The sequence below is a fragment of the Rousettus aegyptiacus genome, unplaced genomic scaffold, assembly GCF_014176215.1.
Source record: "Rousettus aegyptiacus isolate mRouAeg1 unplaced genomic scaffold, mRouAeg1.p scaffold_m13_p_17, whole genome shotgun sequence".
Classification (NCBI taxonomy): Eukaryota; Metazoa; Chordata; class Mammalia; order Chiroptera; family Pteropodidae; genus Rousettus; species Rousettus aegyptiacus.
In genome coordinates, this window is record NW_023416292.1 from 41,996,592 (window position 1) to 42,021,932 (window position 25,341).

The 25,341-nt window shown below is 33.8% G+C and overlaps 1 protein-coding gene and 1 pseudogene across 2 annotated transcripts in view; both read left to right on the forward strand.

The window, feature by feature from the left end:
- Positions 1 to 25,341, forward strand: part of DPYD (dihydropyrimidine dehydrogenase) — a 691,841-nt gene that overhangs the window by 368,353 nt on the left and 298,147 nt on the right. For both annotated transcript variants that reach the window (XM_036235253.1, XM_036235254.1), the window contains one exon: positions 14,876 to 15,040. In XM_036235253.1, coding sequence (XP_036091146.1) covers positions 14,876 to 15,040 — 165 coding nt within the window. The remainder of the gene's footprint in view (positions 1 to 14,875; positions 15,041 to 25,341) is intronic.
- Positions 24,718 to 24,834, forward strand: LOC118613108 (annotated as a pseudogene).

Here is a 25,341-nt window from a genome sequence, read left to right on the forward strand (position 1 = left end):
TTCACATGGAAACAATATCTTTTCCTCAAGTTCTTCACCCTAAATAACTAAGGGTATCAGTCAATGCTTATAGAATTGTAGCAATCTTAAACTTTAAAGGAGGAAAAAAATAGAGATATCTGTGATGTGTGCATTGATTTTAGCAGTTCATCCTTAGTGGAAAATGTAATTGAATATGTGTTTAGGTGGATAATACCACTTTAAAAGAGGAATAAGACAATTTAATGCAATGGGAAGAACTGGATACATCCACATATTAAATAACTGTATACTTTACTGATTGATAGTAAATCATTATAGCTAGATTATATATATAGATATAGATAATGTAGATAATATATAGCCCCTAGACCTTTCTCTCAACAACGGCACTGTGCTTCTTCAATTGTTGTCAAGGTGACATGTAATATATCCTTTATGACTTTTAATGTGATAGACCTTTCCTTCCCTCAGCCCCCACACCTATGGGAGAAGTTAATGCATCTGTTTTAGTAAAAGCAATATGGAAAAAAAAATACTTTCAATGCATTGATGATTTATAATTCACTATCAGAGCTTCAAGTTTTCTCTGGAATGTGCGTGTTTGCACACTTGCACATGTGTGTGTCTAAATATATTTGTGTGTGTGAATGAATATACATACAGAAAGAGAGAGAAAGTAGAGCTCATACAATTTTCTAAGAGGAATTGATAATTTAAAATATTTATTTGTTATATAAAAATAAGTACCAACACAGGTATCAGTTAGAATGAAACAATCAAAGGAACCATGGCTTTTTATTTTAAGAAACAGTTTTAATTCATCAAGTTTTTAAGGTTTCGGTAAAATAGTTATATTAATACATGTGGTTTTCTTTACCTGTTTATTGTCTGTCTCTCATAGTAGAACATAAGATCCATGAAGGAAACTACCTCATTTGTATTTTTCACTCGTTTTTTAATAGCTGCATAATTCCCGTAGTATGAATTGGCTATAACATGATTTATCCAACTGTTTATTTCTTGATGAGCATTGGGTTTTGCAAATTTTCGTCACTATCAAATGTTCATTTTGGTGTCCTGTACTATTATTTTTCTATGAGAGTGTCCTAATAGGGGAAATGCTGATTAAAAAGTATACATTTTATTTTGAGAAACACTGAAAGTTAATTTTCAAAAATGTCCCAACAGTTCATATACCCAGTAATGTAAGAGCATTTCATCACTGGATATTATCACTCTTTCAATTTTTTTTTTTTTTTTTTTTTTTTTTGGCATATAACGAAATCACATGGGGGGAAATGGCATCCTCTGGTGCATCTTCCTGACTACTAGTAAGGTTGAGCACCTTTTCATATTGTTACTGATGTCTACTCTTCTTCTGTGAAAGGACTATGCATACTCTTTGACTCTTTTTTTTTTCCTTGCTCCCCCAGCTTTATTTAGGAACAATTAATACATATTGACTATTTTTTCTATTAAATCATTTGCCTCTAACGTTTCGGGCAGTACCTTTGTACTAGGGGATAGTAATCTTTAACATTGGTTTTTTTTTTTTAATATCATATTTTATTTTAGCCTAGTTTTTATAACTTTTTTAAAACTAAAATTTGCCTTTAGTAAAGTAGTATGCTCACAAGGTTAAACATCAAATAATGCAAAAAAATTTTTATAAAATTCAGCTCTTCCCCGCCCCACCTTTTTACACTCTCCTTTTTTTGCTCTAAGCAACTGCTTTCAATTCTTAACATTTTTAGTTTTTTTAAATCCATTTTTCTAAATAATACTCTTACATTGACATTTTTTTAGTTAGACATTTTCTATTGACTTCCTGTTATATTTCCTGAGGATTTAGTTCTCAATTATTGATGTTTACCTAACCATGCCTGTGTAAATATTGTTCATTGCTGACCCAAGTGGTGTGCGATGACTGTTTCCTTTGTCTTAAAAATATATGTTTTATATGAACTTAATACTTGTAGAGAGAATATAACTTTTCCATCTCCTCCTTCCAGTTACATAGTCTATTTGATTTCTCACCAGCCATGTTGTGATGTTCGTGTATACAGTCATCTGTTCGGTTATTTGAATGGTTGAAGCACGTGTTTGCGATGGACAGCTTGTTGACTACACAGGATACCACGAGCCAGTCTCCTGCTTCATTTCTGACCCCTAGTTCAAATATCCAACAACAGTTGTTCCTGCTTTATTTTCTGCATTCGTGTTTCAAACACCTATAATTATTAACATGTTTCGTTTGGGTATGTGATCAATTTATTTTAGATACTTGCATAAATGCTTTCAATTTCCTCTTCAGCCTCTGTCCTTGGAGCATAGACTTGAATAACGGTTATGTTCATAGGTTTTCCTAGAAGTCTAATTAATATGATTCGGTCAGTCCTTGCATCATAGTTTCTAAACTGCCTGTGCTACATTTTGTCTCAATACCACTGTCTCTTCTGAATTTGTCATTTCCAGAGTAGAAAACTTTGTAGTTGCTCCACTGGAGGTGTTCCATTCCAGTCCGTTTTAGTTCACTAACATCAAGCACTGCCATGTTCAGATGTTCCATTTCTCGCTTCATCATTTCGATTTACCTTGGTCCATGCATCTTAAGTTCCATGTTCTCATCATCCGCATTGTCCGGCATCGTCCTTTCCTTTCCCCTTCGTGGACATGAGCCCCTAGACACCCTTCCGGGCCTTGATCTAGTTGTATCATTAGCAACCATGTTATCTGTATTTGTTCTCTGCTCCTCCCCAGTAAGCTTTTGACATTCCCGACCTGGGAGTCTCATGTTTCATCACTACTTTTCATTTCATTTTGGACTGTTTCATCATTGGGTTTTCAAGGTAAGATGAAAAGGAAAAGAAAAAAAAAGAAGAATGAGAAAAAATGCAGCAGTGGTTACCGCGACCTCTGCTGTGCAGCGCCTGCATCCAAACCACTGTGCCCAGGTCATGATATCACGACCTCCCAAACACCCATGACATGTTAGTGCCCCTGCTGTGAGGTGTATTCTCTCTGCCAAAACAAGACCTGGGGCAGACTATTAATACTGAGCATGAGAGTAAAACTGACAAAGAGCACTAAAAGAGCCAAAATAACAAAAATAACATTCCCGATGGATTTAAAGTTCACGTAAAAAACAGATTTGTGTCGTTAAGTGTAATTGATTGAGAACTAGAACAACTGTGGACTGAAACTATAAACACAAAAGGAAAGAACGCAAAAAAGACAATGCCAGAAGTAAAAAGAAAAGAAAAATTGAGGCGGATGACAGAAGAAACCCTAAACATTGTTAAAGATAGCGAGAGGAAAAAGATGGCGGAAGCAGGATTAGAATCCTGAATGCAGCCCGGAGGAACCATCAGCTCTGGGATTCATTTAGGCTTTTTCACCTTACTAGTCCTGGCTCCCTTGGGGTAGGTACTTAGCTCCCATCCTCTGATGTGGTTGCACCTCATCAATTATAGATTACTTAATGACCAAACTCAACAACTAGGTCCAGTAGAGTAGGCCTCAGCCGCACTCTTATGTAGCTTGGATGGGGTATACATTCCTGGAGCTATTGTTGCAAGGAGGATTTGGTAGGAAGTCAAGTCATTGGGCATCTCTGAGGCTAGAGCTGAGGTCAGCAAACTAAGGCTCCTGGGCCAAATCTGGCTTCCTGCGTAGGTTTGTAAATAAAGTCTTATTGGAACACAGCCATGCCCATTTTCTGCAATAATGGCTAAAATGTGGTCCTTTTAGTTTAATAGAATCTTATTATGAATGTATTTTGAAGTCCAGAATTCTGAGTTTCAGAGTTGCTTTGTTTGCCTGGCTATTTGTTTTTGCTTTGTTTTGATTCTAACTTATAAAACCTTTTCCTATAATGCCATATTAATCACCTATAAGTGTAACATGATTATATCCCTTATGAAAGTAAAAAAAAAAAAATACTTGAAAAAACTTTAGAGGACACCAATAAGAAGTTTTTCAAATGTCCTTCAGTTTACTTGTTTGCATTTCCTCAAATGAGACTTGTGCAAAGCAGTTTGGAGTTTAGAATAGCTTTGAAAGCATTTATTGTTCCAAGGCTAATTTTAACCTGTGATAAAGATTGCTTTTTGTATTCAGTTGAATGTGATATTCAGTAATTGTTTGTCAAGGCTAAGTGCTGTAGTACATAATACGTTTTTTAAATGGTGTTTTGTAATTATAATACAAGCATCTTTATGGCCTAATATATAAAAGAATGCTATTGAGTTGGGGTATTAGAATTATGAGAAAACAGACTTTAAACTTTATTATTTCAATTATTAAATCTCATGGCTGCTTAACTTACATTTAGGGGAGTTTGACTTTGTATATTTGCTCAAATGAATGATTTTTTCTTAGCTGAATGGCTTCACAGATTCTTGGCAGAAATAAACTTTTTTTTTGTCTCCCTCCTACTGCATCTTCCCATTTTAGTCAGTAGGACACTGGCGGGAAGGATTCCCTAAGATAGCCAAAGCTTGTGCGTGTGTCTCCTAAAGTGGTTTTAATATGAGTTTGAGATTATAAAAAAACTTCTCTACTTTTCTGGGTTCTTCTGGTTGGTACAAGAATTGACATGAGACAGATTGACAGAAGAAAATTAAATTAAATTTTGTATGCGTAGAGGCTCCATGAGAATACAGGGGCCCACAGGCAGTCAGGCGATTGGGGTTTATATGCCATTCTAAACCAAGGAGGAGTGGTAGGAGTCTGGGACTTCAAAAGGGAGGAAGGCGAATCACATAGAGACAGAAAAGCAAGTGTTTACTGGGCCATGCAGGGACGATGGGACACATAGAGGACTTCGGTCTCCAAGCTCTACTCAGTTTTCCCTACCACATCTAGCCCATACTCTCTGTGATTGTCTCTGGTCATAGTTCTGTGCCTGGGATAGGCTCTCTATGTAAATTTTTTGCCAGTTAAGAGGAAGGTAAAAAAGGTCTTCCTTAGTCTTTTGTTTTTTTAAAAATGACCAACCTGAAATAATTCTCATGCCAAAGAAACATATTTTGGGGTGGCAAGATTTCCTTCCCTACACCCCCAAGTCATAAATTGTGTCAAGGACCAAAAAGAGTTTCAGAAAGCAACATTTAAAATCTGAAACATTTGCACATTTTACTTTTTATAGTTTTACAAATAAATGTTTGCTATCCTAATCAGTAGTAGCTGAAAGTGATACAACAGATCACGTCCTATAACCTCATTGCTTTGTTAGAGGAATGTCGAGAATCAGCACTCTCTAAAGCATCATTCAGGGCCATATATGAACAGTGGTGGTCCTGTGGAGGAACCTACCAATCCTGAGTCTTAGATGGCTGACTCAAGAATATTTCTGCCTTCAGGTCTGCGTCTTATTTTTTTCCAGCTTGACAGATTTTTATTTTTTTTACTATAAAATATAGCATGTTTACAAAAGTATATGTAATTTAGATATGCAGTTCAAGAAATAATAAAATGAATACCTTTTCTCTTACCTTATAGAATGAGATGTAGAATTTAAGACATTCCTATTCCTTCGACGCTCTGTGTTCCCCTTCTCAATTAATCTCTTTCTCTTCCCTTAAACTTACATTTTGTGAGAATCATTTTCTTGCTTTTGTATGTGTTTTATCACATACAGTAGTAATCCCTTATCCACAGTTTTGCTTTTGTTGGTTTCAGTGACCCCCGTCAACTACAGTTCAAAATTATTACATAGATAATTCCAGAAATAAATAATTCATAAATTTTAAATTGCACGCTCTTCTGAGTAACATAATGAAATCTCACGAGTCCCGCTCCATCCTAACCAGGATGTAAGTCATTCCTTTGTCCAGCGTGTCCAGCTGTACGGTCTCCCCACTCCTTAGGCACTTGGTAGCCAACGCGAGGTCAGAGCTTCTGTCTCAGCATCACAGTGCTTGCGTTCAAACGACTCTTCTTATATTGTTATAATTGTTCTATTTTATTATTAGTTATTGTTGTTAATCTTTTACTGTGCCTAATTTATAAATTAAACTTTATAATAAGTATGCACGTGAAGGAAAAAAATTGAACATATAGGGTTCGGTGCTATTTACAGTTTCAGACATCCACTGATGTCTTGAAGTATGTCCACCGAGGGTAAGGGGGGATGACTATATGTATCTTTAAACAGTATGCCGTTTACTTTTGCCTGTTTTTGTACTTTACAAAAATATGATCACACACTTTATATTTTTATTCAACTTTCTTTTTCTTGTTATTGTTCAATATTTTGTTTTTCATATCCATCCTAGTTGAATTTGCATTAGTTAATTCATTTTCTCTGCCATATACGATTTGCTCATCGTTCCTTCTGTTTGAAAATGTCTCTATTTTATCCTCATACTTGAATTATAATTTTGAAGGTATGCAATTCTCAGCCCACACTTTTTTCTTTATAGAAAATTGTTTACCGTTTTCTGACTTCCATCGACACTGCCAAGAAGTTCACTATCAATTTGTTTTTCCTTTGTAGGTAGTCTTTTTAAAAAAAAAAATCCTCTGGTTACTTTTTAAGTCTTCTCTTTGTGTTTGGTGCTTTATTTACTACAATGTATCAGTTATAAACATACTTCCTTGAGTTTGTGGGTATCCGTGAATCTGAAGATTGGCATCTCCCATTCATTTTATTAAATTTTTGACAATATCTATTAAAATGTTTCCTCTCCCCATTCTCTTCGTTATCTTCTTGTGACCTCCAGTTAGATTTTTTCTGGAATTCTCACAGTATCTTCCTTGTCTCTTTACCTCCACGTCATGTTTTGCATCTCATTTGCCTGTGCTGTGTTTTCTGGTAACTGTCTGAGTTATATCATCAAGTCGACTAATTCCCTTCAATCATATCTTATCTCTTGTTTACCCCAAACTATTACGGTTCTTTTATTCCCAATTATTATTTTTTTATTTCCAGAAATACTTTTTGTTTATATTTTAAATTTTCATGATAGGTTTTGAGTTTCTTATTCTTCTGATTCTACATTCATGTCCCTCTTTTTTCAAAAAGATTAAACTTTTATTTTATATTCTATATCTCATAGTCTCAGTATTTGACCTTTTTTTGGTGAATCTGATTTAATAGATTTTTCTTCCTACTGACTTTCACTTATGTCTTTTCTTCTCATTTGTTTAGCACAATGCTATTGTGAACCCACATTCCTTAGAAATTTATTTATGGGAATTTTTTTAATACCTTACATAAAAATTACTTCAGAGAGGGTTCACCGTTGCTTCTACTACTTATCTGAATACACCATGACCAGGAGCCACTTTTAAACTACAGTCTCAGCTTTTGGTGTTGGGGCCCAGACAAGGTCAAATTCCCAAAGGAGGCATTTCCTTTTTTTTTTTTTTTTTTTTTTTGATCCAGGCTGAGAAGGACACATACCTTACCATTGCCATATGGTTATTTTCTAGCTTGCAAATCGACAACAGCACTTTTGGTTGGTCCTACCTTTATGTGGCAGTTTGTAATCTACCAACCACCATACTCTGTCCCTGACTTCACTTCTTCACATGTTTGTAAGCCAGGAGAACTCAGTTCTGAGGGCCACCAGGGTCTGAAGAAACCTGAGGGCAAACATCACCCTACAGCTAGTTTAACCTGATGGATCTCTGCTTTGTTGTCATTTCTGATCTTCAAGAAATTTCTTTATTTGGACACCAATAAAATTGTACATCTTTTGCTTTTGTCCAGTATTAAATGTGCTGTATTGTGAGGGTTTTTTTTTCTCTCAAAATATTGTTAACTATATTGCAGAAATGGAAAACTCCTGTCTAATTCTTTGAGATATTCTCTTCCTTAAAAATAACCATTTTCATCTACAGTGGCATCTAAAGTAAAACCAGATAATTTATATGTTTTATATAAAGTTTTTAAAAATATATTTATCATTTTCAATGAAAATTCTGCTCCAATACTTGAAAATGATTAATAAATATTAGAACTTACACCTTCACAGCTGCTGTTCCGGGCCTTAAAAGATTTCTTCAAAGCATATCACGTGATCATCTTACAAGCAGGCCAGCAGAAATTTCTAAGTTAATTACAGTTTGGCAGAGTGTATCTAAAACCTCTTATCTGAACAGTGAACCCAATAATTTAATCAGTCTGTCTGTTGATTAATCACGTTCTAATCCATCTGATATCAGAACTGAAAAAGCTCTTCATCTGTTTCTTGTAAAACTTATCTCTGTGAATGCACAGCTGCTGTGAGCCATTGGTATTAATAACTTGAATAGGAGAGAAAACACAATGGATTCTCAAAGCCTGCAGAAAAAGTTTGAACTCCTTAAAACAGTCATTCAAGACTCTCTAATCTGACCCAACTCTTGACAATCTTCGCATCCTTCTTTCCTGCCACGCTCCCAGTGTCGGCCCATGCACTAGTAAAGACTAGTCGCCTGAACTCTCATCTCACTTCTGCTTTGTTTCTGAAGTTAGTGAGCTATGAATGAATAAATATCTATCTAACAACTGCCACGTATCAGGCATATGCTGTATTATTCCACTTAATATCCTGTAACCTCTCTTTGATTTAGTGAAGCCAATTTGGCAGATGAGAATGTCAAAGAGCAAAATGAATTACTTTTTAGCGTCCTGCTTACAAAGTTATAAGCTCTTCGAAAAAGGGCAAGAGGACAGACAAAAGCTATACAAGTCTTGGACCTAGAATTTTACCAGCCAGGCATAAGTAAAATTTAAAAAATTAATCTCCATACTTGTGCAGTGTGAGATGACAAAGCCTTTAAATGTTTGACACTATTTAAGAGATGGGGGACATTTGGCCCAACCTAAGCACTAAAAAGCATGTGAGTAAAATTCGTTCCTTGATATATAATAGACATTCGGTATATTTAGTTTTCATTTATTGCTTTCCTTTTTAAGCCTAATCAGGTTGTAAATGATTTTTGAACTCATTCTAAAACACCATGTGTTTTTGTTTACTTTTTCCCTTATTTCTTCTACTCTTCTATTCTCCCTACACAGGGTTTCCACTGAGTCATTTCAGTCCGGCCCAAGACAGATTGTGTGTACCCCAGGCCATTTCGTGTCACCAGCCTTCAGCACACCAACACATTGGAATTACAGATATAATTTTAGTTTAAAATGTGATACGATTTCAGAACATTCTTAGAACTTTGATCTCACAAGGTTTGGGGTCACAGGAATAGGAAATAGAATACATTGGTTGATTTAAGACTATGAAAAGTTTCATTTCACTAAATGATGATAGTGTTGTCTGCTTTACAGCCTTTTTCTTAGTTAATTACACTTTATCAATGTCCACATAGTATTTTCCTCTGAACTTTCTAAGACGAACCTGCTAAGACTAATCCCGGCGCAGATTTTCCCTTCAGCCTGCTTGCTCAGCTTCCAATTACCCTGTCTCTATTTACATGAGCATCTATGTGAAGCCTTATTAATTCTACCCTGCTACAGATAGTTAATTAGTCAAGAGATGAATATCGAACCCAAGTTTGGCCCATCAGAGTCTCTGCCACCAGGTTTAAATTTGAGCCTGAGATATTATAAGTTTTGAGGGGTGATTATACCTATCACTTGCATCTTGGGACCTGTCAGATGCCCATGTTTTATTATATGAACTAAGACAGAAGACCTTTGTATTAAGAGAAGAATGAAGATATATGCAAACCGAAGCAAAAAGGAGGGACAGAGAAACATTCCTAACTGCATTTCTCTTCTTTGCATTATGTGAAATATTCATTTTTCTTTAAGTAAATATACTATATCTCACTTTTTAAAATTGAACCTTTTCAAGCTGATTTTTCTTGCAACTAAAATGAGTCCTAATATATCACATACAGCAAAACATTACATGGTCACTACTATTATTGTTGTGGTTATTATTATCATTCATATCACATAAATACACCTGAATTCCAGTCTTGTCTCTAACATTGACTAGAGCTGTGCAGCAGAGTACAAGTCCCTTTAATTTCTCTAAGGCCAAGTTTTAGCATTAGTAGCATAACGATAAAGTTGCGAATATCAAATAAGATGACGTGTGTGAAAAATTGGTGCTATAAAAATCTAAATTATTATTGTTTCTGCAAATTCAATGCCATTGTTTTTCTGATAATTTATCTTGTATTTCTAGGATAACGTTGTTATTCTTGTTTACTGCATTTTCCATATGGTTAGACAGATTTAAACTTCCTAGTGACAAATGGGTAAATTTTGTCACTAATTCAGGTTTTTGGGTGCTATCTTTATATAAGACATGAGGAGGGAAAAATTGATGTAGTAAGAACAAATTCTCATCCTACCCTTCCAAAACAACCAAGTAGAAGTCATTCTGACCATTATTAAGTTTATTTTTGAAAGTAATCAAATATTAATATACTTAGTTCATGAAGAAAATAAAATGCTAGAGAAACTGGGCCACTGTTAAATTTTATTTTACTTTTCGCTATTCCCAGGGTAGCAATATGCCAGATTTATAAAAATGGAATCATATCATGAAACAGGATATTTGTTGTTAGATTTATTTGCAATGTGATTCTCCTTTTTTATGGAATAATGTATAGTTAAATGCCACTTATGTAGAAAGTGATATATTTTAGAAGACAATTTGTCCTGCAGTGTATTTCATGTTTGAAATCCTAGCTTATAAAAATCAAATAATTAAAATATTTGTTTGACAGAAATAACCAGTTCACAGCAGACTCTTGGAAATTAAAATGAAACATATATCCCTAAGATTTAAGTTACAGGTTTTCAGGTAAACCAATCAAACTTCTGCAATAGCTTATAAGAATATTCACTATGCCACCACAAATCTCACTAAATAGATTTCTCATCCTACCCTGTGTTTCTGCCTTTTAGGAGTAAATCTTCTTTAAAATTATATATCACTAATACTTTTCAAAAGCCATTCATTCCCAATTTCTCTTCCAGCATCTACCTAATCCAGTAGGTAACCACTCTCCTAAATTACTTTTAATTATTCTCTTATATTTATATTTTGTAACATAAATATGTTTCACTAAATAATGTATTGTTTTGCTCATGTTCTGTATTAGATTCTACATATTTTTGCACAGTTTGCTCTTTTCATTGAACAACATATTTCTAAATCTGTCCCGGTATAGTAGCTGTGGTTCACTCCACAAATTTTATTTTTATTTTCATCCAACTTTTTTGGACCCATATTCTTTTCCTCATTTCTGACCAAGACATCTCTGCAAAGTGTCCTTTTTCTATTTATTGAGATCATTGTGACTATCTTAATCCAGTAGTAACCATGGAAACACTATTTTTTTTTTTTAGGATAAAAGAAGTTAAGTAAATGATCTTAAACAAATATAATTGGTCTATTTACCATTTAAATCTTTTTTCTAATGCTGAAAAATCGCTATCATCACTTCAAATGTTAAGAGATCACTAATACTCGATTGTTACAATGGTAGTTACAATATCACATAAAGCAGAGAACCCTTCCTTATCTATAAACATCAATTTTTAAAAATCTGAATATTGTTAATGCATTGAAGAGTAAAACTATGGTAATTCATCTTCTTTGTTATAGAGAATGAACTCTTATCTATTCTAACTATTCTCGAATATGTTTATTTTTATATTAACCCCCTTAACAAATGCTAATATAATTTAACTATTAAATATTAAAACAAATATTTATCTTATAAAATCATATCCAAATTCTAGTATTTCCAGGTCAAAAGCTTTAGTGAGTTATTGCCCAATTATTGGAGCTCTGATTCTAATTGTATAAGCAAGGATAATTGGTTATATCCAAGTTTTCATTTATCTTTCACTTAATTTAAAAATTATAAGAAGCTTCAAGTCAGTAGAGAAGATTTTTGATAAAGTAGCAGCAAATATAACTGAATTTGGGAAGGAAACCTAGAATAAAATTTCTATTACTGACTTATCACTGGGTGACCATGAATTTTTGCATTTTAGCTGAATTTGGAATATGCTGAATTTTTAAATTGCAAAAATGATAAAAACTGACTCATGGATAGTTGACAAGTTCTGCATGGTAGGCATCTGTAATTAGGGCAGTTATTAAGAATGTTTTTTCTTTGCCTGAGTTATAGATAGAGAAAATTGACCTGGTTAGGGAAGTATTGCCTATCATGACTCAACATAAAAGTGTAAACCATCCCTATCATAAAGTGGATAAAATTTCCCTTTAATTTGCCTTGTTCTTGTTCGATCTTGGGTAAGGAGATTATTAATAATCCTCCTATGACATATTTACAGTTTAACACTGGATTATAGAACATGTAAGTAAAATAACCCCAACATTAATAATAAACTTAACTGACAGTACTCAAAAGAAAAATCTGTAATGAATTTAAAATTTGACGGTATCACTGTGTGTGGAGGAGGGCATTTTAAGAAAGAAGCATTTGCTTGACTGTCCTTAAATTAAATTGTCAGTCTATAAACCCTTTTGGCTATTGTGGGTTGTTGGACTAGCTGTTATTAGGGTTACTGTAAAATGCCATATGGCTTAGAATTCCTGGACCATTGCATTTTTTCTTACTCAGTATAGGTGCGATTCTTCCTTCTATTTCAATACCGGCATATTTTTAAAAAATATTTTGAGAATTTTATTTTAATATAATTGGAATCCTTCACAACCTTATGAGTTTTATTTTATGCATTTAAAAACATTTTTCTCAGCCTTCACCAGGGTACCTAAGGAGTCCATGGCACACCCACGAGGGTAAGATCTCTGCATTTGCATCCTCCTCCAAAAACCATCTGAGCACCAACTGAATGCCAGACTAGAGCTGGACATGTAATAGTGAACAAGATATAGTTTCATCTCTTCCAAAATTTGTACTCTTGTGAAAGGTTCAGACGAGAATACAGACAATCACAATACAGGGTGGTAATGAGTGCCAGCTAAGGAAGGTATGTAGCGCTATGGTGGCATGAATCAAAGACTTGATAGCATTGGAGGGATCTCAAATGGATCAGAGTCTAAGCTAAGACCCGAAGAATGGGCAGGAGCAAGGACTCTGCTAACACCTGAGTCAGTTTCGTCGAATAAGCGGAAAGTGCTACTTTTAGGCCAATAAATCACAAAAAGGCATCTCAAAACAGCTGCACCTTCATTTGTGGGACTGCCCAGTGCCATGGCACATGACTTGGTGAACTGAATATGGACTCTATTCACCAACGGGCCAAGTTCTGTGCAGACACCGTGATTCATCTAGGTGAGGAGCAGCCGCTGTAGGGGAATAGCAGATGAGAGGAGGACCTCGAGGCTTGAAAGTATAGCTCTTCAACATTGGGACAAAAGGAAAACCAGACTCATTTGAGAGAATTATTTCTGGAATTATCTTTTCAGACCATGGCACATACATGAGAGTACTTACGGGTGAGCTACAAATATATGCAGAACATATATTTAAGCACTTACCAAGGTAGAAACTTGACCCAGTAAGCCTGAGCTTCTTCGAGTGACTGTACTTGTCATTTCTCCCATTAAGATCGTGTAACATGGTTTCATAATAGCAAATCAAAGTAAGTCTAGTGATGTTGCCCACAATTACAATAGGAGGGGAATGGCTTAATTAGTAAAACATTAACTGGCAGAATTCCTATAAGTAAAAATGTACATATTTAAAGAGGCTTATTGTAACATTTATACCATTTATTTTATAATATACTAATTCGAATGTAAAAGTGAATGTAAATTACCAGAAATTAACATGCAATGTGAAGAAAAGTCCTTTTATCCTCTGCAACTGTAGCATTTGGCAGATTCAGGAATAAATAATCTTTTGTGGCAAGGGTATGCCTTATCAAACATATGCAGATCAGCACTAATTAATGCTAATTAAGGTTTCCTGTCTGTCTAGTTGGAAAAACGTCCAAATGTTATGAAATCCAGTTAGTATGCCTATTACGCTAATTGTTTTATATGGGGTGGTTCTTAATTAAAATATGTAAATTGACCTTAATTGCTATATACTAATGGGGGTTCATGTTATCTCACTAAAAGTGACAAGATGGTGAGGAGGGGTACTTAAATGACTAATTCTGATAAATCCTTAACTAAATGACCTTTATTCAAAATTAATTTTAATTGGAAGTTGGCTGAAGAAACATTTTTCTTCTTTGTTTCTTTTAAGTTTTTAGTAATGTAAGAATGTTACTTTTCTTTGTTAATACAGCTATAGAAGCTGTTGCAAATTGTTAATTACACTTAACAAGCAAGTTAATTTGACAGTTTACTGTTTATAGTTATCAGGAAGTTATTGATATTCTCATTTCAGTCTTGGGAAAACAGATTCATATTGATTGTGAATTTATATAGTTAGACTCCATAGGTAGGTTGACCTGGTTAGTTTGTTAGGTAAGAGTGTATGTTACAGTTTGATGAGCCAGTAGTACTAATATGTAGTCGTTGGTTGATTTACACTGAAATTACTTTTCAGGATTTTTTTTCCTTTACAAACATTAACTCCTATTGATTGGAATTAAAATCTCATTGGAGATACTTAGACTAAATAGACTGAAATGATATTCTTACATTTTACTTATCATGTTTTTATTTATTATGTAATTGCAAACAAATTAAAATGTGTATGCTTAAATTTAGTGTAAATAAATTTACATATTTTTGTTTTTTCACTATGCTAATCTCACAATTACAGGAAGTAATTTAAATAACACTAACAAATATTTTATTTTACTCTTTCATTTGGAAGTAATGTTCAACTGTAATTTAAAAAGTATTTTAGCAATTCCTCTGTAAAAATATGAGAAAGGACTTAGTAAAATATTGTCATATGGAAATGAGTATAGAATAAAGGTCATAGGTTTTCTTTGTCAAAAGGAAACTCAATATCTTTACTCTTTCATCAGGACATTGTGACAAATGTCTCACCCAGAATCATCCGGGGGACCACCTCTGGGCCCATGTATGGCCCTGGACAAAGCTCCTTCCTGAATATTGAGCTCATCAGTGAGAAAACAGCAGCATATTGGTGTCAGAGTGTCACCGAACTAAAGGCTGACTTTCCAGACAATGTAAGTGTAATTTAACATCTAAAACAAAAGAATTGGCGTAAGTTGGTGGATGTTTATTTAAACATCCAATTCATAGGCTTATAAATATTAATGTGTATAATATATTTTATTAAAGAATCTGCCAGTTGCTTTGCTGATGCACAGAAAGATAAAAAAGAAAAGATCTCAAGAACTCATAAAAATCTGCATAGTGTGAGGCTTTGTTACTTCTGCGTAGATGGGAGAAGTATCTACATAAGCAGGAGGAAGAGAAATGAAACACTCATTTTATTGAGTTGGTTTTCACTGTCTGTGGCTAGTATTTATGAGGGTGATGACCTTATGAAGAAATTGCAGACTATAAATCATTTTAGATATAAACCAGAGGCAACAGCAGAATATCTTCTTATATAATTTATTTCTATTTTTTTCAGTGGGAAATAATTTACCAAATAATTTTAACACCCTTATATTAAATGAATCAATGATCTTTTATAAAATCTTTTTTCTTTTAAAGTACTCTACAAATATTACAGTGAAATCAGGCTTACATGTAATATTTCATTTCTTTGTGAACTTTTATATGTTGCCTGTAGTTTTTAACCTATAGATAGTATTTTCTCTGCCATAATTGGTCAGAGCTGTCCTCAGTGGTGTTGGTTCATTCTCTCTCACTCCTTCTCACCCACTACACACATACACATCTCCCTCCCTCTCTCCCTCTCCTTCCCATCTTCCCTCCCTCCCTCCTTTTCTGAATGAGCTGGTGGTGATTTGAAGTTTGGAGAAGTGTGTGTGTCTAGGTTGTAGAAAAGAGTTTTCTACACTGATTTTTTTGAAGACAAATAAGAACACTTCAAGTGTTATAATGATAAATATTTTAAAATCTAGTGACATTTGTGAATATTCACCCACAAACTGATAAAAGAAAATCTTACAAAGGACTTTATATGTCACATTATTGCCTACCCCATCGAGTTTTTGTTTGTTTGTTTTAGAAAGCTCTAAGTGTTTCAAAATTACCTCTTCCCTAGAAACAAAATATATTAACATTGAATATAACTTGTCTTTCGCAAATCAACCTTTCAGATGTAAAGGAAATTATCAAAACCCATCTGAAATCTATAGCTTCTGCTTATTAGGAATTTTTCAGTTTCTGAGCTTGACGTAATTATCTCTATTTTCTCATTTTACAATCAAGTCTAAAAATAGTTATGTTGGGCTATTTGTTTTTCTAAAGGACACGCATCTTTTAGGAAACTTTTCTCAGAATGACAAGGACAAAAAGTGGTCATCCATAAAAAGAATTAATATATTTTAAAGCTTGGTCTACAGTGTTAAGTACTCTGAGAGATACTGACTATGTAATAATAATAATAATAATAAATGTGTGAGCACTATAGTATTCACTCTGTGCTAGGTATGGTTATAAATACATTATATATTTTAACATTATTTAATCTTTCAACAACCTTATAAGCTAGGTACTATTATTTTCCACAATTCATAGATGAGGAAACCGAGACACACAGAGGTCAAGTAACATGTCCAAGATTATGTAGCTATCATATGGTGAGACCAGAATGTGAGCTGGAAATTTGCTTTTGGCATCCATCCTGCCCTGTCTAGCGTTCCCTCATGCATCTGTCTATATGGCGATATCATTTCATGCCCTTAAAAGTTTAGTATTACTTTTTAATGCAACATAAGAATGGTATGAAATATACTTTCCCAAATACTGCTTTAATAGTATTTAGAGAAGCCAATGTATCTTTAAAGAAAAATCCCTTTTCCTGAAAAATAATTCCTACCTGTGGCTTGTATTAAGCTCATCTGATACTTTCTATCTTCTCCTGGGCAGTAAGTAGTAAGATGTTATAATAATGGCCTCCAAGAAATGACAGTAAGTAGACAAGAAAACTGAGAAGAAGCGCTTGCTTTGTGATTCCACAGTCAAGTAGAAAGAAGAGACACATTTAAATGTTCTTTTCAATTTCCCTGGAAACAATTTTCTTCTCCTATAATGCTTTTCTTCTGAGAAAACAATGCATGCTTTTCTTGTTTCTAATTCTTTCACCATTTAGATTATGCTCATTGTTTGCTTTCTATGTTCTTAGAACTACTCTTTAACATTTTTACTTCTTATATTAAAGATAACATTTTAAATACAATTAAAATGGCATTCCCATTTGAACCCACAGAAATAACATGTGTGCACCTAGATAGAGCCATGCTGAGAGTAGAATCTCCCCCACTGTTTTGGAATTACTCTTACGCTAAACCCAATGAGCTGAATGAAAGACAGTGACCCTTCATTTTTCAAGTTTAATTATCACTCTCACTGGAGTTTCCCCACATCATTTCGAGTGCTTGGCTGCCACCTTTAATGACAGGGATTGGATAATTCAACTCACTGTGGCAAATTCTAAGCAAGGGCTAACTTTTCTGAAAAAGAAATTGTGCTGAGGGGCATAGAGGTCTGTTAAAATCAGCAGCTAGTGTCTGTTTCTAGAGAGAATAGGCACTGGGTGACCATGAACTAGAGGAGACAGCTGTAAGAATGTCTTGACTATAAAGGCATTGGGACCCTCTGAAATAGATTGTAAGGGGTTGTTTCTTAACTATCACAGAGTTGTACCAAAGCCTACACTTATACGAGACTTCTGCTCAGCTTTCAAGATTTCCTTTTATTTATCTATGAATTAAATTTGGCACACTGATAATTGTAGTGACAATTTATTACTGAGTATTTTTGTTCCTAAGCTGTGATTTCACAATGCTTATTATGAAATGTACTGTATAATTAGGGCTTACAGGAATCGATTTTAAGTGAATCCCTTTATTCTCACTGCAGAAGCCTTAGAAATCATATACTTTAGGCTTTGGAAAAAATTTTTACCAAAAAAATACATGCTGCATTTTGTCTGAATGCGATGAATTAGTAAGCAAAGACTGATGTTTTCTATCACTTGTGGCAGCTAAACTAAGAGTTAGGCAAAAGCTAGGGAGGATTCAGCAGTGAATCAACTGGTGAAGATAGAAAAGGGAGTTGGTGGCCTTGTTAGAGAAACCAATAAAGGAAGAACAGTTGATATGTAAATATACTTCTATTGCAATACACCTCAACTCTACTGATCTGCTTTCTCATTTCATTGCTGAGAGAAGAGTGTTGCACCTGTTAGTTCAAAATGACTCCAGAGAAGTCCTTCTTCATCAGGATTTCCTACCTGCAGCCTGTAAACGCAAAGCTTTTACCCTTGTGTGCGCTATGGATGACTTAGGCGCCCTGGTGGAACCTAAGAGCTTCCTTTCAGAAAAATGTTTTTAAATGCATAAAATAAAATCCATAAGGTTACAGAAGGTTCTCATGATGTTGAAGTTCTCAAAATATTTTTTTAAATATGTGGTATAGTAATATATATTACTCTTTAGTAAGGGACTAAAAACACAATCTAGTGACAGATCTAATAACTACTGCAATTTTGACTTAATGGCAACTATAAGTGATACCTTGAGATGTCTGCGGTGATTCTATAATGATTTTCCATGGTTCTCGTTGATGCAAAGTTACAGATATTGACAGAGCTACTGTGGTTTATTGCATTTATGGTTGAGGAAATGCTAAATTTCAATGGGAAGTTAATGAAAATAAAGGTCTAATTCTTTTTCCCATTTGAGTTCACAAATTTTCTATATTCTATCAAGGATTCTATAAGCCTTGGATTAAGAATCCGTATCCAGTAGTTCTTAATTCTGGTTGCATATAAGAATCTCCTGAAGAACTTCAAAAAGGCCTTAGTTCAATCATTTCAGAAATTCTGGAATAGATACAATAAATATATACTTATGTGTAGGTGTTTATGTAAGTATGTACGTATGTATGTGTATATATATATTTTTTTAAATAAAATTCAGTTGATTTTACTGCATATACAACCAGTATCATTCATGAACCTTGACATATATCATTAAAACTCCTATACGAGAACTATTTATTGGGAGCTTTTTGTATGTACCAGAAACTATACTAAATAGGAGAGATTTTCTCCTTTCTACATATGAGGAAACTGATGTTTAGAGTTATTTCATTAACTGTCCCACCTCACATGGCAAGGAAGTGAAGGCAATGGGACTGGAAATCTTTTCATTACACCTTGAAGAAGTATTCCATTTGTCCCTAAGGAATCTGAGGAATTAAGAATATATGGTATTCCAGTCCTCCCTTGCCCATCCACTCAGCAAGACCAATTATATTGCACTGTCTTACCTGCAGGTGCTCAAAAATAGAAAACAAAATCCTTTTATTTAACAAAGAAAAAAGTTCTGTCTTCAGCCAACCATGATTTTCTCATTAGTCCCAGTGAAGGGCATTTCATAGACCAGTTTTGCTGCTTTGTGTGGAGGTAACTGTCTCGAGAAACAATGTCAGTGACTCAGGGAGGACCTTAGTCTGAATTGCTAGCTGCCCCCATTATAAGGTCTGCATTTGAAAATAGGAAAGTCGAGACATTGAATCAGGTTTAGGTGTCTTCCAAGCATGAAAGATGATCACTACTATTCAGTGAATGCTCATCACCCCATGACCTCTGCACTGTCTTACAGGTGCCATGAAGACTAACTCAGCAGACGTGGGCTCCCTCTTTTTTTGGAGTATTTACAATTAAATCTCACTCATTAGAAATTGGAGGGGGGGTAGTTACTCAATCTGTTTCGAAAAATAAATTTAGTAACAGGCGAAACTTCAATGTATGTATTTTTAGGCCATAATGAGCAGAACAGGATAACTTTTGTTTTGTTATCTCAGAGCTTGTAAAGCACAAACATCACCTTAGCTCTCCAGAGTCTTTGTTTCCCAAAGATATTTACCAACAGGGATGTAGCATCCTTGCCCAAGAGGTGCTCTTCCTTTGCTCCCTCTGGAATTTTTTGAGCTTGTCAAGTCTCTATTTCTTTCAATTTACGCATCTCCATGCAGATTTATTTTAAATAAAGTAGAAAACTACTGGAGCAGGTATTGAAGGGAAGGCTAGCATATTCCCAGGAAACTCTTCCCTTCTTTACACCAGAGTGCAAGTAATGATTTTCTAACATCATTCGTGAATTCTAGAGGGCATGGATACTTACTAATCTCTCTTTTTTGCTAAAATCCAGGACTTTTATCTCGTCATATTAGTTTATCAATTTAATGTAATTTGTTTTTACTAGTTCTATCTAGTCTAGAAAAAATAAAAATAAAAATGCATCATAATAATAGAAATTTTGAAATTCAGTATGGGGGGGGGGTCAAAACAGTCCATGCACAGTTATCCCAACAAATCTCTGTTTGCACTTTCTGGAGTTAATAGAATCTATAGGCTAAAAGCATAGGGTTTAGAGCCAGGATGGGTTTGAATGTCAGCATCTCCTCTGACTTGCTATTTATTGACATTCTCGACCTCAACTTCTTCATCTATGTAATAACAGAACCTACCCTCAGAGGTTGTAGCAAAGATAAAATGCAATATTATATATAATGCATTTGACGCATTGCAATTATTCAAGACTGTAAATCATATTGCACAGAATACCTTTATTCATTTAGCTTTTATTCCCATGAAAATGATAATTTGTTTTAATGAAATGTTCTGAGGGGGATATTTGGCAAGTTGAAGGTAACAGTATTTTTATAATTCTTACAGTATATCCCCAATTGATTTTCAAAACATGTGTGAACTAGCAGTTTATCTAAAAGGCACTATTTCAGAAATAATTACCAATTAAAAAATTAAAGATAAAGTCACTAAATATGCTTTTTAGTGATTTTTCTGAACTTGAGTTCATTATATGTCACATAGAGCATAAGGTCTTCGGAGTTCTTGTCCAATGTTTTATTCATTATACATCCTTGCTTTAATATCATTCATTTTTTGCCTTAACAGCTTCCAGGTTTTTTTTTAAAAAAAGGCAAATAATAACAGTTATTTTTTTGATATCAGCATAAAAGCAAATAAAATTAAGCGATGTTTAATTCCACAAAACAAGAGCAGCCTAAATAAATCGGAATACATAATATAGCTCGTAGTTCTGTGACTGGCTTCATGTAGCCAAGTATTTTCTTAAGATAGGATATTCCTAGTTCCTTAAAAAGTAAATGTTAGTTGCAGCCTAGATGGGGTATTGGGGACTGGATTTACCCTCTCAACAAAAACAGCAACATCAAAAAACTTATACAATATATGAAGCAACAGTTTTTAACATCTAGAACATCAGTAGATAAGGACAGTCCCTAAGAGATGGAAAACAAAGACAATGAGCTCTGCCATACCCCTAAGAAGTGTCCAGGCTGCATTAAAGGAGCAGAAACCAGAGTTGAGGGAACAGAGCTGAGAGTTCAGAGAGACCTAAGGTGGCTAGACAGAGCACCAGACAGAGCACCAGAAAGCAGAGAGCCTCATTCAGGAAGAACCCCAGAGATCTGCAGAAGGTCACTCTTAAATTCAGCAGAGTACAGGTCTGGTCCATGCATGTGAGTAAATTAGAGACACTGTAGAAAGAATTTTCTGAGCGCATTGGCGGGACTAGTACTCAGTTCTTACATCGATCTGGAAATAGCGACTCTTCCTGCCAGCCATACTGGAAAACCCTATGATTCACAAACAGTCACAGGCTAAGCACTGCTTTTGCTCACACCAAACAAACATTAAAAGCCTTACCTGAAAGGATCAAAATGATTCCATGTAGCTTAACTGAAACTCAGAACACTGTGCAAGAATATTTATAAGAATACAAAAATATCTAGTACCAAACAAGATAAAAATTCAGTGCCCGGCATCCAGTTAAAAATTACATGTATGTAAGGAAGTAGGAAAATCTACCTAAACTAAAAGGAAAATCAATTAAAACTGTGCCAGAACTGATACAATGTTAGAATTAGCAGGCATGTACATTAAAACTATATTACAACTATATCCTATGTGTTCAAAAAGTTAAGACATGAAAGATTGATAAAACTAAATCAACCTTCTAGACATAAAGACTCCAGTGAATGAAATAAAAAATATACTGAAAGTTATTAACAGCATAGTAAGCACTGCAGAAGAAATGATTTATAAATTTGGAGATACAGCAATAAATACCATCCAAAGTGAAACACACATACACACACGTGTGCGTGCACACACACACACACACAGAGAAGGGGGGTTGGAGAGTAAATGTATGATTAATGAGCTGGGGACAACTTCAAGTAACCTAATATTTTCTAGCATTCCCAAAATTTGAAGAAATAATGGCCCAAACTTTCCCACTTTTGCTTAAAATCACAAGCCTCTCCTCAAAGCAAACAAACAAAACAAAACAAAAACACATCAAGAAATGTGATGAATTTCAAGTGTAGGAAACATGAAGAGAATTACACCAAAATAGTACATTATAATCAAATTAATCAAACCAGTGATAAAGAGAAAATCTTAAAAGAAGCCAGAGACAAAAAAATATGTTCCATACAGAGAAATAAACATAAGGGTTACTGCTGTGATTTATCATCAGAAACAATGCAAGCTAGAAGATAACATCTTTAAAGCACCGAAAGAAAAAAAACTGTTGAACTAGATTTCAAAATTCGGCAACATAAACATTTTTTCAAACACACAGAGACTGAAAGAATTCATCACCAGGAAATTGGTACTAAAGGAAATATTAAAAGAAAATGTTTTAGATAGAAAGAAATTGATACCAGGTTGAAATATGCATCTAAACAAAGGAATGAAGAGTACTAGAATTTGTAATTACATGGGTAAATATATGAGTTTTTGTTATTACTTCCCTCACTTTAGAAGAGAATTGGTTATTTAAACAAAAACAGAAGGTAGTGTGAAGGTTTATACCATATGTAATGATAAAATGTAGACTAGTAATACAAAAGTTGTGAGGAAGAAATGGAAGTATATGCCTGTAAGCTCCTAAGACGTTATGAAAAGTGTTATATCACTTGAAGGTAGACTATGATAACTTAAACATGTATCCTCTAACATCTAAACAACCACTAAATAATGTGACAGAGTTAAAGCTAAAAACAAACAATAAAAAGTATAAAATGGAATCATACAAATACTCAATCCAAAAGAAGGCAAGAAAAGATAAAGGAGGATTAAAAAGGAGATGAGACAAATAAAAACCATATAGTTAGATCATAGAGTTAAACCAAAGAATGTTAATAATTACATTAAATGTACATGTTCTAAACACTCCAATTATAAGGCAGAGATTTTTGGATTGGATAAAAAAGCGAGACTCAACTGCAAGCTGCTTTCGAGAAAGGCAATTTTAAATATAAAAACACAAATAGAAGAAAATTGAAGCAATGGGAAAATAAATACCATGCTAACTCTAACCAAATAAAATCTTGTTATATTAATAGCAGATAAGGTAGATATCAAAGCGAAGAATATTAACTGGGACAAAAAAATATCATTTTATAATGATGAAATGTCCAATTCCCCCAGATGTGTTAATAATCCTAAGTGTTTATGTACTTAGTAACAGCTTCAAAATACATGAAGCAAAAACTGATAAAACTGCAAAGAGCATTGAAAAAAACCTCACATTTATAGTTGAAAATTTTCATATCCACTTGTCAATAATTAATAACAATAGAATAAGGCTGTTAAAGATTTGAAAAAACATGATCAATTTATCTAATTGACATTTATAAGATATATCACCCAATGGCAACAGAATCCACAGTCTTTTCAATACATATATAACATTTACTAAAATAAGCATATTCTGGGCCAAAAAGAAGTCTTAATAATTTTTTAAGCATTCAAATAGTTCAAGGTTTGTACTCTGACTACAACAGGATTAAATTAATAATCGACAACAAGGATATATTTGTAAAATCTCCAAATATTTAAAAATTAACTAATATATCTAAATAATCATTGGATGAAAGAAGAAATTATAATGGAAATTAAAAAGTATTTTGAACTGAATTAAAATTAAAATACAAAATATCAAAATTCACAGTACACTATAAAAGCATTACTTGTAGCAAAATTTGCACCCATGGCATATGTGAGAAATAGATAGAGGTCTCAAATTAATGATAAACTCCACCTTTAAAAACTAGAAAAAGAAGAGCAAATTAAACTCAAACCAAATATAAAAGGATATAAGATTAAAGGAGGAAATTGATGAAATGAAAAACAGAAAAAATAATAGAGAATATGAAGAAGGGTAAAGCCAATTTCTTGAGGTCACAAAATTGATAAAACTTCATCAAGAAATAAAAGAAACACAAATTACCAATATAGGGAATGAGATAGTTAACACCTTAAAGATTCTACAGATGTTAAAAAGAAAATTACTAAAAGGAACAATTTTATGCAAATAAATTCATCAACATGGGTGAACTGGACAAATTTCTTCAAAGACAAACTGTCAAAGCTAATTAAGAAGCAATCAATAACAGAGAAATTGAATTTCTATTTCAAAACATTTTATAAAAAACTACAGACCTAGATGGCTTCATGAGTGAATTATACCAACCATTTAAGAAAGAATAACACCAGTTGTATTCTTACTCTTTCAGAAAATTAAAATAGAGGGAATATATCCCAACTAAATCTATGAGCCAAATAGATATAGTTGGGAATGATACCCTGTACCACAACTAGACAAAGATGGAACAAGAAAAAACAAAAACAAAAAAACCTGTGGTCTAGGCCCTGTTACCCTTAACACACCGATCCCGTCTGACCTCAGAAGTTAAGCAGGGTCAGGCCTGGTTAGTATTTGGATGGGAGACCACCTAGGAAGACCAGGTGCTGTAGGCATAAAAAAAAAAAAAAGAAAGAAAGAAAGAAAATAAAACTGTGGATCAGTGTTCCTCATGAACATAGACACAAAATTTCTAAACAAATTCCTAATACAAAATTAGGAATTGATCCCAGGTCGGTATAACATTTGAAAATGATGTAATTCTCATAAGTTACAAACTAAGTAATAATAATAACACAAACCATATAATTGATATGCATAAACTGAACAGAAAGACATTTGAAGAAATCCAAACATCTATTCTTAATTTTTAAGAAATCTCAGCAAACCAAAAATAAAAGGGTACTTCCTTAACCTGATACAAAGCATTAAAAACAAAACAAAACCAATCCTACAGCTAACATCATAGTTAATGGTGAAAAACTGAATGTTTTCTTCCTAAGAGAAATTAGATAAGGGTATCTGCTTTTGCTGCTTCTATTCCACACTGTGCTAGAGTTTCTATCCTGTTCAATAAGAAAAGAAAAAGAATAAAAGATATGCAGATTACAAAGGAAGAAATA